The following is a 13,959-nucleotide window of genomic DNA, read 5'->3' as shown; positions in this document are numbered from 1 at the left end:
TCCGCGCCCAGCGCCCTCCCCCGCGGGGTGAAAGCGGCAGCCTGGCCCCTTCCTAATCCAACAGGGGCGGGGGAGGGGCGCAGCTTGGGGGAGCCCCCCCTTCGCACCCCAACCACAACCCAGCTGGGCACTCGGCCAGGTTCCCTCTGCCCGCAAATGTGCCAGGGGCCGGTTCCCACCAGCCCCCCCCGGCCACCCCAGGAGCCTCAGGGCCGGGCCAGGGGTCCCTGGGTAACCAGCCGCCCCACACCCGCTCTGGGAGGGTCTGGGAGCCAGGACGCCTGGGTTCTCTCCCTGGCGCTGGGAGGGGAGTGGGGGCTGGTGGGTTAGAGCAGGGGGGGCTGGGAGCCAGGACTCCTGGGTTCTCCCCCCGGCTCTGGGAGGGGAGTGGGGGCTGGTGGGTTAGAGCAGGGGGGGCTGGGAGCCAGGACTCCTGGGTTCTCTCCCTGGCGCTGGGAGGGGAGGGGGGCCTGGTGGTTAGAGCAGGGGGGCTGGGAGCCAGGACTCCTGGGTTCTCTCCCCTGCGCTTGGAGGGGAGTGGGGGCTGGTGGGTTAGAGCAGGGGGGCTGGGAGCCAGGACTCCTGGGTTCTCTCCCCGGCGCTTGGAGGGGAGGGGGGGCTGGCGGGTCACAGGCCGGGGGGCGGGGGAGAGCCAGGACGCCTGGGTTCTCTCCCTGGCTCCCAGGGCTCTTGCGCCCTCTAGTGGCCGAAGGGGGTAAATCTCTCCCCTCCCTGTGGGTCCGGGCTCCCCTCTCCTGCTGTCAGCAGCCCCAGCCGGCACTTAGGGGCCCGAGTCCGAGTCTCCCCCCGCCAGGACTGTCCCCTACAAATCTGCAGCCTCAGTTTCCCCTGCATGAGCTCAGCCCTTTACAACTGGAGGGTCTCCCAGCCTGCCCCCCCCAGTTCCTTGGGGTCCCCCAGGGCCTCCCCTTCACCCCCCCCAGCCCAGGGGCTCTCTGTGCCCCCCCCCGAGGCCAGGGGGTCAGCGGGGAGCGACTCCCCCGCGCACCCAGCGGGTAGCAGTAGTTGGGCCATTACCCCGCAGCTGCTGGCGCGGGGATGGGCTGGGGTGGGGGGGAGCTGCTGGGAGTTAGAGACGCCCCCCCCAGCCCCCGGGGGGGGTAACGGAGACCCACAAACACCACAGGGGCCCTGGGCCTGGTTCGCTTCCAACGGTTTATTTGAACCTCACAAAAGAGCAGCAACTAGAAACGAGGCCCAAGAGCTGCGGGGTGGGACGGAGTTGGGGCAGTTCAGACCCCATCCACACACAGCCCCCAGGGCTCACGTCTCAACAGCCCCCAGCAGGCACAGGAGTCGGGGGGTGTCTGCAAAGTGCACTTGGGGTTGGGGGCTGGCGCCTAATTCTGTAGGCCCCCGGACCCCGCAAGCGAGCACCCCCTCACACCAGCCCCAAGGGCTCCGCCAGCGGGTTTGCAATCGGCCAGACCCCCCGACCGGCGCCGTTGCTCGACGCCGCGGCCCGGCCCCTTGCTGGAGCCGGCGGAACCGACCGCGAGTCGTGCACGGAGCCTGGGCCAGCCCCGCAAACCCCCGCCGGGGCCTTGTACCGCACACGCCCAGCGGCGGGAGCCGGGGCCCTCGGCCAGCAAACGGCTTTGCCGGCGCGCTCGGCCTGCAGCCCTCAGAGCTCGTCTGCGTTCGGCACAATCTCGCTCCCCCCGTCTGAGCGACGAGGATCTCGCGCGGGGAACCCCCAAACGAAGCTGTTCCAGATACCGGGATCGGCCCCCTCGGCACGGATGCACCGGAGGCCAATTCGGTTGGGTCAGTGCCGCCGTTGAGGACATTTCCCTGTGCAGCTGAAGCCCTGACTGCAAAGCCGAAGCAGCCGCCGCATTACGAAACAGCGGCAACGGTCGTCTCCCTTTCTTCCAAAACCAAAACCCAACAACCCCGAACTGGGTTTGCCAAACTGGCCCCCGCTTCCAGCCGAATCCCCTCGCGTCTCCTTGCCCACAGCCCAAGCAGATCACTCAGGCCCTGCGCCGCCTCTTCACTGGAGAAAGGTTTCTGGGGCGAAGGGCCGTAAATCACGGTGAGGAACCGAGCTCCCGCCAGCTGCGAAGCATTTTGCAAATCTCCAGCCACAGAAAGCAGGGGGTCGGCTCCCCAGCGCTCCGGGTGCAGCCCGGCAGGGGGCTGGTGTCACGTGTAAACGAGCCGGGTGAGCCCGGCAAATTAACTCCCACTTTGCCCATAAAGCCCATTTGACACAAAGGCTTTATTATAACCCCCCATTTCTGCAGCTCCAATCTTGCAAACGAGGGACCCGCCAAACGCGAGCTCCCGATTCTGCAGCCAAGCGCCAAATCCCGCCAAGCGACCGCCCGGCCCCGCCACGGGGAGCCCTTCCGAGAGGGGAGTTACAATCTCCCTTCCCGGCCAGCCCAGCTGGCAAAAGCCGGGAGGATTTAAGGCCGCAGCGCTGGAGCTATAAATTACCTGGTTTCAAACGAAACATTTTAAAGCTAGTGCAAAAAAACCCCCAAAACCCAACCAGGTGCAATTCAGAAGCACAGAGCGAACCCCCAATGCTTGCGAAAGGCGTCGAACCTAAGACCGGCGTGGGGGGCGGCAAGGGCCCCCCCACAACGCCCCCAGCTGCAGGGTGCACTTTGGATATGCGAGAGGACAAAATATTCCCCCCAAGGCTGGAGCGGGGGGAAGAAAACAGGGCGCAGAGGGGGGCAGCCTTTGGGGCGTACCCCAAAAACACAGGTGGGGCGGCATGAAGGCACCAGAGGGTTGATGGGGTCAAAGGGGGTGACCCCAACAGAGGGGGGTGAACCCTGCAAATAAGGAATCAGCCCCCCTGAAAAGTCTCCATCCCAAGGGGTGGGAAGCTGGGGAGATGCCCCCCCCAAAAAAAGAGGAGTAAAGAATTGGCTTCGGTGCAGAGGGATCCCCCAAAACTGGGGGTGACCCTGAAACCTCAAGCCCATGGTCAGGTTCTGCGGTGTCCCCCCAGCAGATCCAAAGGACACCCAGAGCGCAAGGCACCAGCCCCCCCCAAATGTGAGTCTATCTTTGGCTTGTTCTCCACACACACCCCGAGAGCCGCGCCCCCAAAACAAAGGCACTTAAAGGGGTTCACGGTCCATCGGGAGGAAACCGAGGTGCGTCGTCTGTGGAGGTATCAGGCAGCAGGCGTCTCGATGCGACCAGCTCTGGGGTGGAGCGTTGGTCCTGAGCCAGGGCAGCCCCAAAGTCACCAGGCCGCACGGACAGCAAAGGGGTCAGCACTCTGAAAGGGAGAGTCGAGACAGGATCAGTCCTGTATTAATGCGCCCAGTTGCAGCCACCTCTGGGGCGGGGCGGCCGGTTACCCAGGGACCCCTCACCCAGCGCTGAGATGCAGCCACCTCTGGGGCGGGGCGGCCGGTGACCCGGGGACCCCTCGCCCGGCGCTGAGATGCAGCCACCTCTGGGGCAGGGCGGCCGGTTACCCAGGGACCCCTCGCCTGGCGCTGAGATGCGGCCACCTCTGGTTTGAGCATTGGCCTGCTAAACCCAGGGTTGTCAGTTCAATCCTTGAGGAGGCCACTTAGGGATCTGGGGCAAAAATTGGTCCTGCTAGTGAAGGCAGGGGGCTGGACTCGATGACCTTTCGAGGTCCCTTCCAGTTCTAGGAGATTGGTATATCTCCAATTATTACCTTTATTATTACCTTTACCTCTGGGGCGGGGGGCTGGTTACACAGGGACCCCCTCATGGCGCTGAGATGCGCCCACCTCTGGGGCAGGGCGGCTGGTTACCCAGGGACCCCTCGCCCGGCGCTGAGATGCGCCCACATCTGGGGTGGGGCGGCCGGTTACCCAGAGATCCCTCGCCCGGTGCTGAGATGCAGCCACCTCTGGGGCGGGGCGGCCGGTTACCCAGAGATCCCTCGCCCAGTGCTGAGATGCAGCCACCTCTGGGGCAGGGCGGCCGGTTACCCAGGGACCCCTCGCCCGGCGCTGAGATGCAGCCACCTCTGGGGCGGGGCAGCCGGTTACCCAGGGACCCCTTGCCAGACAGGAAGAAAGGAACAAAACTGCTGGAAAAGAAAAGGGGAAAAATAACCCTCTCCAGCCAGTTTCTCTCCATTTTCTCTCCTCCGTTCAGAGCGAAGGAATCAGGCCCAGAACCGGCCGCCTGCTTCTCTGCTGCCATAAAATTAAGAGACAATATTGGACCAGGGGGTGGGGGAGGAGAGTTTCAAGGGAATCCCACAGAGAAATAGCGGTTTCTAAGGGGGAACAGCTCCACGTCCGGTAACCAGAGTCCGTTTCTAGCGCGAAGCCCCAACAGCGGCGTGAGCACGTGTCAAATTACTCAGGGACCGATTCACAGGCCCACCGGCGAGGGGCAGCGACACGCCCACCCCACCCCCAAAGAGACGGTTTCTAAGGGGCGACCCGGACAAAACACGAGGCGGTTTCTAGACCGGCTATTGCCCAGGCAACGCAGCCTTCCCCCCCAGTGGCGTAGCTAGTGGGGTGCAGGGGAAGCAGGTGCCTCCCCTCAGCACATTTCCAAACAAGCCGCGCCTTAGCCGGGGGTCACCCTGGCGTGTGGGGCGGGCCCCACGCTCCGCTCTGAAGCTGGGCCGGCCCGGGCCTGCCGCACACCCCGCCCCCGCCAATCAGCTGTGTCGCCCAGCTGGAGGGAGACAGCTGATCCCGCGGCGGGGAGGGCAGGAACTGAGCTCCAGCAAGCCGGGCGCCTGGGGAGGAGGGGGGGGTGGGTTGGGGCATGGCCCTATAGGGGGCAGGGGCACCCACCAGTCAACTGTTTGGGGGGGGGGGGCAGGAGCTTTCTCTGGCTCCTACCTCTCCCCCAGCGAAAGGCAGCCAGGAGCAGCAGCCGGTGTATTTCCAAGGGGGGCTTTCTTGTGGTGGGGGGGGACTGGAAACCCCCCCGGTGGCTGTGAGAGCCAGCACCTGGCTGCTGGTGGGGGGCAGCTCCAAAACCATCCCCCTGCCCCCCGGCAGCTGGATCACGCTGGGAGGCGGGGGAGGCACTGCCGCGTCCCAGGGGTGAGTGATTCCCTGGGGAGGATGGTCGTTAAGTTACTAATTGCCAGTCACTGGCTGCGCACGAGGGCTGGTGATGGTGGTTTAACACCCACCGGCCGTTCGGTCACCGGCTTGTGCAACTTCTCTCATTTCATCCCACGCTCCTGGGAGGGCAAATTCCGGCTCGAAGGCCCCGGGGCCTGGAGCCCACATTGCCTTGCACTGGGCGTGGGAATTAGTGCCCTGACGTGCGACTCCTCCAGTGCAGATCCTGCTGGTGGTGCAGCTCTTTGCAGGGGCCCTTGTGTTTAGCTGAAACCTTGGCCTCAGTTTAGTGGGGCTGGACTCAGAGGCTGAGCTAAACTGACCCGTGTGGATCCCCGTGCGCTGGTGCTGGGAATTTCTGGCACGCGCACGTGGCTGTATTTATCTCATCGTGCGGCTGGTGCTACGGCCTAGGCTAAGATGAGTCGTGAAAATAGTGTCCTGGTCGCTCTGTGCTGGTCGTGTGACTCTTGCACTTTCGTGTGCTGGGTTGGTGCAGCCAGGAAACTGGAGCCACAAGGTGGGTGACGGAAAAGCTTTTGTGGGTGAGGGAAAAGCTTTGCAGCTTTCACGGAGTTCGTTCTTCCCGGAGGAGAGTCGGTGAAAGCTCAAACGCTTGTGTCTCTCTCACCAACCGAAGCTGGGCCAATAAAATAATTACCCCCCCCCCATATTACCTCCCCCGGCTTTCCAGGCCTGGGTTTTCACGATGACACGGGACGTGCTCTGACCGGTCCTGACTTCTCTGTATCAGCCCCTCTAGCTTGCACCCTGCCCCCCCCCACCGCCCAATTGTCTCTCTCATGCAGGGGCCTGTGCCCCCCCCCTGCTTCCAGCCCCCACAGGAGAGAGGAGAGGGGCCGTCCCACCGGGCGCGTGTGCAGCCCCCCCCCCCCCAGAGCACGGCTTTGCCGTGTTAGATCAGGTCGCGTTATAGTGAGGTAGAGGGGTAATTATTCATGTGCTCCCTCCCCCTGATGTTAGACCCTGGCTACGCCCCTGCTTCCCCCACCCTCGGTAGTTAAAATAAACACCTGCGTTTTGAAGGGGAAAATCTTTTTCCCCCGTCCCCAGAAAGGCGGTTTCTAAACGGGAAAATTCCTGGCCCCCAAAAAGATAGTTTTTAAGGGGGGGGAGAACTGCAGCGGTTTCTAAAGGGCACCCCCGGCCAATGTAAAAACGGTTTCTAATAGGGGGACCCCCCCCCAGCTGTCTCTACAGGGGGGAAAAATCCTGAGCCAAAGCAAGAAAAGGCGGTTTCTAAAGGGGACCGTCCCCCCCGGGCTGGGAGGTTCTGTCTTCGCCGACGGCACAGAAATGGCCGAGTTCCCCCTGGAAGATGGGGGTGAAAACCCAGCCCCAAAGACGGGCCTTGTTGGTAAAGCAACGAGGCAGCTTAAAGCCACCCCCCGCCCCGAACCTGTGTCCCCCCCCGTGACCCCCAGATCCGCCACGTACCTGGCCCGTCCCTTCCGCCCCGGCGGCCCTGCAGCTCCTGGGAGCGGTGGAAGTCGATGCTGGCGTAGGCCTGGGGGCTGGGGCCGCCGGCCGCCCGGGGCCGCCCGTCCGGGCCGCCGGCTCCCCGGGCCAGGTCCAGGGCGACGTAGTTGAGTCCCGGCTCCTCCCAGGCCGGGGGGCCCCGCTCCGCCCTCGCCGGCTGGCCCGGGCTGGGCCGGTATTGGATGCTGACGTACTCCCCGGGGCTCGGCGGCACCGGCTCCTCCAGGCTCTCGCTGCTGGTGGAGGAGGAGCAGGAGGAGAGGCGCCCGGGCACGGCCAGGCGGGCCCCGTGCTTGTAGGAGCGCGGCAGGGAGCGGAAGGGGCAGGGGGCCGCGCCGGGCAGGGGGCTGCCGGCCGAGCGCCACAGCGGCGACATGTTCACGTACTCGGGCGCCCAGCTCCCGCTGGGCGACATCAGCATGTAGCCGGCGGCTTCGCCCCGGGGTGGGGAGCCGCCGCCGGGGCTCATGGGCACGTAATCTGGCTGCCCCACGCCCGCCCCCGGCAGCATGGCCATGTAGCCGGCTCCCGGGCACCACCCCGGCTTCCTCCGCCCGGCCCAGGGGGGCAGCGCCGGCCGCCCCTCCGGGGAGCCCGCCGGCTCCGGGCTGCCAGCCGGGCGCCCCTCCCCGGGGCTGGAGGAGCCGCCCTCGTCCGACGACGCCAGGGCGTAGTCCCGTCGGGCCGGCGGCGCCTGGAGCCTGGCGGCTGGGCTGGGGGCAGGCGCCGGGCCGGCACCGAGATGGGGGCGGAGGCCTGGCCGCGGCCTCGCACCCGGCACTCCTCGCTCAGCCGCTTCATGGCCTCCAGGATGGTCTCGTGGATGTGCCGGGCCACCACCAGGTCCTCCACCTGCATCCACAGCTCGCCGGGGCCCGTGGCGGCCGAGCGCCCCACCTCCAGGAAGAAGTAGTTCTCCGAGTGGCCGCAGCGCCGGACGCTCAGCAGCTGCAGCACCAGGCAGGGGGCCGGGGCCCGGAGCTGCACCAGCTCCACCGTGCTCTCTGCCAGGCACAGCCGGTGCACGCCCACCAGGTTCCTGGCCTGCCCCAGCCCCTTGGGGCGCAGGCTGACCTGCCAGACCTCCCGGAAGGGCGCCGCCGGCCCGCTCCCCGGCTGCGACAGGCCTGCGGGAAGGGGAGGAGGGGGTTAAACCTGGAGGGGAATGCGGAGGGGGCAGAGATGGCACTTGGCGGGAGGCCGGTTACCCGGGGACCCCTCGCCCGGCGCTGAGATGCGCCCACCTCTGGGGCGGGGCGGCCGGTTACCCGGGGACCCCCCGCCTGGCGCTGAGATGCGCCCACCTCTGGGGCGGGGCGGCCGGTTACACGGGGACCCCTCGCCCGGCGCTGAGATGTGCCCACCTCTGGGGTGGGGCGGCCGGTTACCCAGGGACCCCTCGCCCGGCGCTGAGATGCGCCCACCTCTGGGGCGGGGCGGCCGGTTACCCGGGGACCCCCCGCCTGGCGCTGAGATGCAGCCACCTCTGGGGCGGGTCGGCCGGTTACCCAGGGACCCCTCGCCCGGCGCTGAGATGCAGCCACCTCTGGGGCGGGGCGGCCGGTTACACGGGGACCCCTCGCCCGGCGCTGAGATGCAGCCACCTCTGGGGCGGGGCGGCCGGTTACCCGGGGACCCCTCGCCCGGCGCTGAGATGCGGCCACCTCTGGGGCGGGGCGGCCGGTTACACGGGGACCCCTCGCCCGGCGCTGAGATGCAGCCACCTCTGGGGCGGGGCGGCCAGTTACCCAGGGACCCGTCGCCCGGCGCCGAGATGCGCCCAGCTCTGGGGCGGGGCGGCCGGTTACCCAGGGACCCGTCGCCCGGCGCCGAGATGCGCCCAGCTCTGGGGCCCGGCGTTGAGCTGTGGCAGTGCCTGGACACGGGCACAGGGCAGGTGACTGGGAAGCAGGGGGGGGGGGCGACAGGGAACAGGTGGGAGAACAGAACCAAGGAATAAACAGACCCAAAGGTCCCAGTGCCGTGGCAACCACCCACGTCACCCTGGCGACTGATTGTTTCCATGGGGACCTGGGGGGGGACGGGGGACAGCCATGGTGGGAAATGGCCGGGGGTGGGGAGAGGTAATTTTGATAGCTGGAAACAGGATTGAATATTTAATATACTTAATATTTCCTGGAATATTCCCCTGCTGGGCCCAGGGAAAGAACCCAGGAGTCCTGGCTCCCGGCCCCGCTGCTCTAACCACCAGCCCCCACTCCCCTCCCAGCGCCAGGAGAGAACCCAGGAGTCCTGGCTCCCAGCCCCCCCCTGCTCTGACCCACCAGCCCCCACTCCCCTCCCAGAGTCGGGGAGAGAACCCAGGAGTCCTGGCTCCCGGCCCCCCTGCTCTGACCCACCAGCCCCACTCCTCCCAGAGTCGGGGAGAGAACCCAGGAGTCCTGGCTCCCAGCTCCCTGCTCTAACCCACCAGCCCCCACTGCCCTCCCAGAGCCGGGGAGAGAACCCAGGAGTCCTGGCTCCCCGCCCCCCCGGCTCTGACCCACCAGCCCCCACTCCCCTCCCAGAGTCGGGGAGAGAACCCAGGAGTCCTGGCTCCCGGCCCCCCCGCTCTCTAGGGTCTAGGGTCTATTTCCCAAATCTCGTATGGGCAAAGTCGAGCCGCGGAAGAGGCAGGATGGAGGCGGCTAAACGCCCTGACCCAGTTCCAGGCGCCAGCCGAGGAGTTGGGCCAATCCGACCCCGTTCGTCCCAGGGCCCAGCCTGGCCCAGCGCCCGGCAACCCACCCGGGGCAGGCGGCAAACTTTGCCCTGGAACAGCCAGTGCCATACGCAATAGAGACCGACACTTGTACAGGGGCCTGGCCCGGACACCTGGGTCCTCTCCCCGGCTCTGGGGGGGGAGCGGGGGCTGGTGGGTACAGCAGGGGGGGCTGGGAGCCAGGACTCCTGGGTTCTGCCCCCGGCTCGGGGAGGGGAGTGGGGGCTGGTGGTTAGAGCAGGGGGGCTGGGAGCCAGGACTCCTGGGTTCTCTCCCCGGCTCTGGGAGGGGAGCGGGGGCTGGTGGGTTAGAGCAGGGGGGCTGGGAGCCAGGACTCCTGGGTTCTCTCCCCGGCTCTGGGAGGGGAGTGGGGACTGGTGGGTACAGCAGGGGGGGCTGGGAGCCAGGACTCCTGGGTTCTGCCCCCGGCTCGGGGAGGGGAGTGGGGGCTGGTGGGTTAGAGCAGGGGGGCTGGGAGCCAGGACTCCTGGGTTCTCTCCCCGGCTCTGGGAGGGGAGTGGGGGCTGGTGGGTCAGAGCAGGGGGGGCTGGGAGCCAGGACTCCTGGGTTCTCTCCCCGGCTGTGGGCTGGCCCCCTTGTATTTTTCAGTTACTCCCCCCGTACCGCTGCCCCCTCGCCTGCCCTCACCCGTGGCGCGTAGCTCCATCATGGCGCCGTACCAGGCCTCCTGCTGCTCCGCGCTCTCGGCCGCCAGCCCAAAGGTGCCGTCCCGGCCGTACAGCACGATGAGGTGCCGGTGCCGGGCGTCCGCCCGCTTGTTGATGTTCAGGGCGCTGGCCAGGGGGACGCTGCGTTTCGGGCGGGTGCCGCCGGCCCCGAATTTCTTCTCGCTCTCGTAGTACTCCAGGCGGGCGGGTCCCCGCTCGCTGGGCGCCCGCAGCACGAAAAACCGGCGCCGCTGCGACGTCTGCTTCCGCAGGTGCCCGCACAGACGGACGTCAGCCATGGGCGGGTGGCCCGCGGCGGCCGTCTCCTCCATGGCGCGCCAACTCAGCGGAAGGGCAGAGTTAAGGCCGCCCTGTTTGCAACGCCAACCCGGCTCGCCCGCTTCGGGGGGCCGAGCTTCGGGGGTGCCCAGGGTTTCACAGCCCCTCTGCGCCCGGATCGTCTCCTTCCCCGGAGTTCATTCCTCTCCTGGCTTTTAAGGGCGCCTCCCCCAAGTTTTTGCAGCAGCGGTAGGACCCACTCCGGGGGGCAGAGGGTTAGTGCATTCGCCCCCCCAGATTGGGCCTGCAGGAGGCGCAGTGGCAAACCCGCCGCTGGTTCCTCTCCCGTCCCGCACGTGTGCGAAGTCCCTGCCGAGCAGCCTGCACCCGCTTCTCCACGATTTCACGGCCGGTCCGTGTGCAGGTCGCCTGGCCACGTCGGAGCCAAGGGGCGATTTTGCACAAGCCTCGGCCGCGTGCAACTAGGAGTCTCTTTGCAATCTCGCACGGCTGCAAAAAGCCAGCCTCCCGCCCGGCTTCGCAGAGGTGCAGCCGCGTACCCTGCTAGGCCCTCGCCGGCCCTTGTTTGCACTAGGACACGAATTTCTTCTTTTGCAATCGGCTCCGGGTTTGAGTTTAATAGAAGTCACATGAAGAGAAGCGAAATAAATCAGCCGAGTTGTTGGGTTTTTTCCATGCGGTTTTTCTGGCGCAAAGCTGGAAGCCAGCGCAGAGAGAGGCGGGGAGGGGGGAAAACACAGGACTTGGGAACGGAGGAGAAAGGAGCAACGTTGCTTTTTTTGCAGCCGGGAGATTGCGCCGGTTTCGCCCGCAAAAAAACTTTGGAGCGGCGCCTCGCCCCGAAAACGCCCGGGCCCTGCCGGTGGCCAAAGGCCGCGCACGGCGCCGGCGCCGCTCGGAAGCCTTTGCTCCCGTGTCCGGCCGGGCGTCCCGCTGTCAGCGCGCCCGAGGAACGGAAACACGCGTGCGAGGGGCTCTCTCGCCACGAGGCCGCGGCCCCGCGTGGGCCGGAACCGCCCGGCCAAAAACCCGCCACCGAAAGCCCCCGGCCAAGGCTGCTTCGCAGGGAGGCTGCTGGCCCCTGGGCCAGATCTTGATGCCGCAAGAAGCGGGGGGGGGGGGGCATGTAAAGGGGGGGGTCGTGGAGGACTTGCAGAAAAGGCACAGCAGGGAGGGGGGGAATCTCCCCCCTGTGCCAAAGCAGCTGGAGCAGGCACAGAACCCAGGGGGGCCCCGCTGTGCGATTACCTCGCAGGTCACCGAGATTTAGGGGGTGGGGGGCTGGGGTTCAACCCCCCCCAGGAGCTTTGCGAAAAGCCCGGCGAGGCTGCGCTGCCCTGGGCGCTGGATATTGCGGAGCGGGCAAAGGGGCCCCGGGCTCCGGGGTTCTTCTCCTCCGAGCCAGCCCGGCCCGCGGGTCCCCCAGGGCCCCCCAGCTCGGCGCTGCGGCTCCGGCTCCGGCTCCTGCTCCAGCTCCTGGGCAAACACCCGCTGCCATGAGGCTGCTGCTGGAGCTGATTGATGGCTCTGCAGGCGGGGGGGGGATTTAAAGGGCCAGCAAAAGAGGGGGGAGCAGGCGGCCCAGCCCCCCCTCCCCCAACCCCTTGGGTCCTACGTCTCCTTCAGGGAGGGGGTCACCGGCCGCCCCGCCCCAGAGGTGGGCGCATCTCAGCGCCGGGCGAGGGGTTCCTGTGTAACCGGCCGCCCCGCCCCAGAGGTGGCCGCATCTCAGTGCCCGGGCGAGGGGTCCCTCGGTAACCGGCCGCCCCGCCCCAGAGGTGGGTGCATCTCAGCGCCGGGCGAGGGGTCCCTGGGTAACCGGCCGCCCCACCCCAGAGGTGGCCGCGTCTCAGCGCCGGGCGAGGGGTCCCCGGGTAACCGGCCGCCCCGCCCCAGAGGTGGCTGCATCTCAGCGCCGGGCAAGGGGTCCCTGGGTAACCGGCCGCCCCGCCCCAGAGGTGGCCGCGTCTCGGCGCCGGGCGAGGGGTCCCCGGGTAACCAGCCGCCCCGCCCCAGAGGTGGCCGCGTCTCAGCGCCGGGCGAGGGGTCCCTGGGTAACCGGCCGCCCCGCCCCAGAGGTGGGCGCCTCTCAGCGCCGGGCGAGGGGTCCCCGGGTAACCAGCCGCCCCGCCCCAGAGGTGGCTGCATCTCAGCGCTGGACGAGGGGTCCCTGGGTAACCGGCCGCCCCACCCCAGAGGTGGCTGCATCTCAGCGCCGGGCGAGGGGTCCCTGGGTAACCGGCCGCCCCGCCCCAGAGGTGGCTGCATCCCAGCGCCAGGAGGAGGATCCCCCCTCCCCTTCCTGGGACCCAGCCATGCGGTTCTGGTGTCTGGCGCCTGGGCCAATGGGGAGGTAGCGTTGGGCTTTGAGGGCGGAATGGAGCCATCCCTCATCCAATCAGCTGCGGCCCTGGGGCTCCCTCCCCCCTTTAACCCCTTGCTTCCTGCTCCCTGCCCTCCCTCACCACCCCCTCCGCAACCGCCGCCCAGGGGCTGGTGGGGCGGGGGGGGGGGAGTCTCCCCACATCTGCTGCAGGGCCCTCTGTTGGGGGCCACTGACGGGCTGAGCTGTGCTAGTGGCGGGGGGTGTGAACCTCTAGAGACTGGCCGAGTCTTTCGTGGTGTTTATGGGGTGCTGGGGGGGGGTCACTGTGGGCGTGGGGGGGGGGCTGACTGAGTCGCCATGAGTACACGAGAGAGAGATAAACCCAGCTCCTCACCCAGCCCCCCTACCAGTGCCCCTCACTCCCGACCCGCAGCCCCCGTTAGCCCAGCCCTGCAGGTGCCCCTCACTCCCGACCCGCAGCCCCTGCCAGACCAGCCCTGCCGGTGCCCCTCACTCCCGACCCGCAGCCCCCGTTAGCCCAGCCCTGCCGGTGCCCCTCACTCCCGACCCGCAGCCCCCGGAAGCCCAGCCCTGCCGGTGCCCCTCACTCCCGACCCGCAGCCCCCGTGAGCGCAGCCCTGCCGGTGCCCCTCACTCCCGACCCGCAGCCCCCGTTAGCCCAGCCCTGCCGGTGCCCCTCACTCCCGACCCGCAGCCCTGCCAGTCCAGCCCTGCCGGTGCCCCTCACTCCCGACCCGCAGCCCCTGCCAGTCCAGCCCTGCCGGTGCCCCTCACTCCCGACCCGCAGCCCCCGTTAGCCCAGCCCTGCCGGTGCCCCTCACTCCCGACCCGCAGCCCCCGTTAGCCCAGCCCTGCCGGTGCCCCTCACTCCCGACCCGCAGCCCCCGTTAGCCCAGCCCTGCCGGTGCCCCTCACTCCCGACCCGCAGCCCCCGTTAGCCCAGCCCTGCCGGTGCCCCTCACTCCCGACCCGCAGCCCCCTTTAGCCCAGCCCTGCCGGTGCCCCTCTCTCCCGACCCGCAGCCCCGTTAGCCCAGCCCTGCGGGTGCCCCTCACCCCCGCCCCGCAGCCCCCGTTAGCCCAGCCCTGCGGGTGCCCCTCACTCCCGACCCGCAGCCCCCTTTAGCCCAGCCCTGCCGGTGCCCCTCTCTCCCGACCCGCAGCCCCCGTTAGCCCAGCCCTGCCGGTGCCCCTCACTCCCGACCCGCAGCCCCCGTTAGCCCAGCCCTGCCGGTGCCCCTCACTCCCGACCCGCAGCCCCCGTTAGCCCAGCCCTGCCGGTGCCCCTCACTCCCGACCCGCAGCCCCTGCCAGCCCAGCCCTGCCGGTGCCCCTCACTTCCGACCCGCAGCCCAGC

At 68.2% G+C, this 13,959-nt stretch overlaps 1 protein-coding gene across 1 annotated transcript; it reads right to left on the bottom strand.

Moving 5' to 3' along the window:
* Positions 1–2,214: 2,214 nt before the first annotated feature.
* LOC120381695 (insulin receptor substrate 1-like) lies at positions 2,215–11,371 on the bottom strand. Its single transcript, XM_039499816.1, is given in 4 exon segments — positions 2,215–3,268; positions 6,525–7,244; positions 7,247–7,693; positions 9,937–11,371. Coding segments are annotated over 4 exon segments (1,527 nt in total). The 5' UTR covers positions 10,289–11,371; the 3' UTR covers positions 2,215–3,260.
* Between the last annotated feature and the right edge of the window lie 2,588 nt (positions 11,372–13,959).

This window comes from Mauremys reevesii, linkage group 14, assembly GCF_016161935.1.
Source record: "Mauremys reevesii isolate NIE-2019 linkage group 14, ASM1616193v1, whole genome shotgun sequence".
NCBI classification, from domain to species: Eukaryota; Metazoa; Chordata; order Testudines; family Geoemydidae; genus Mauremys; species Mauremys reevesii.
Note: the sequence above shows the minus strand (reverse complement) of the source record. Positions and strands in the feature narration are given on the sequence as shown.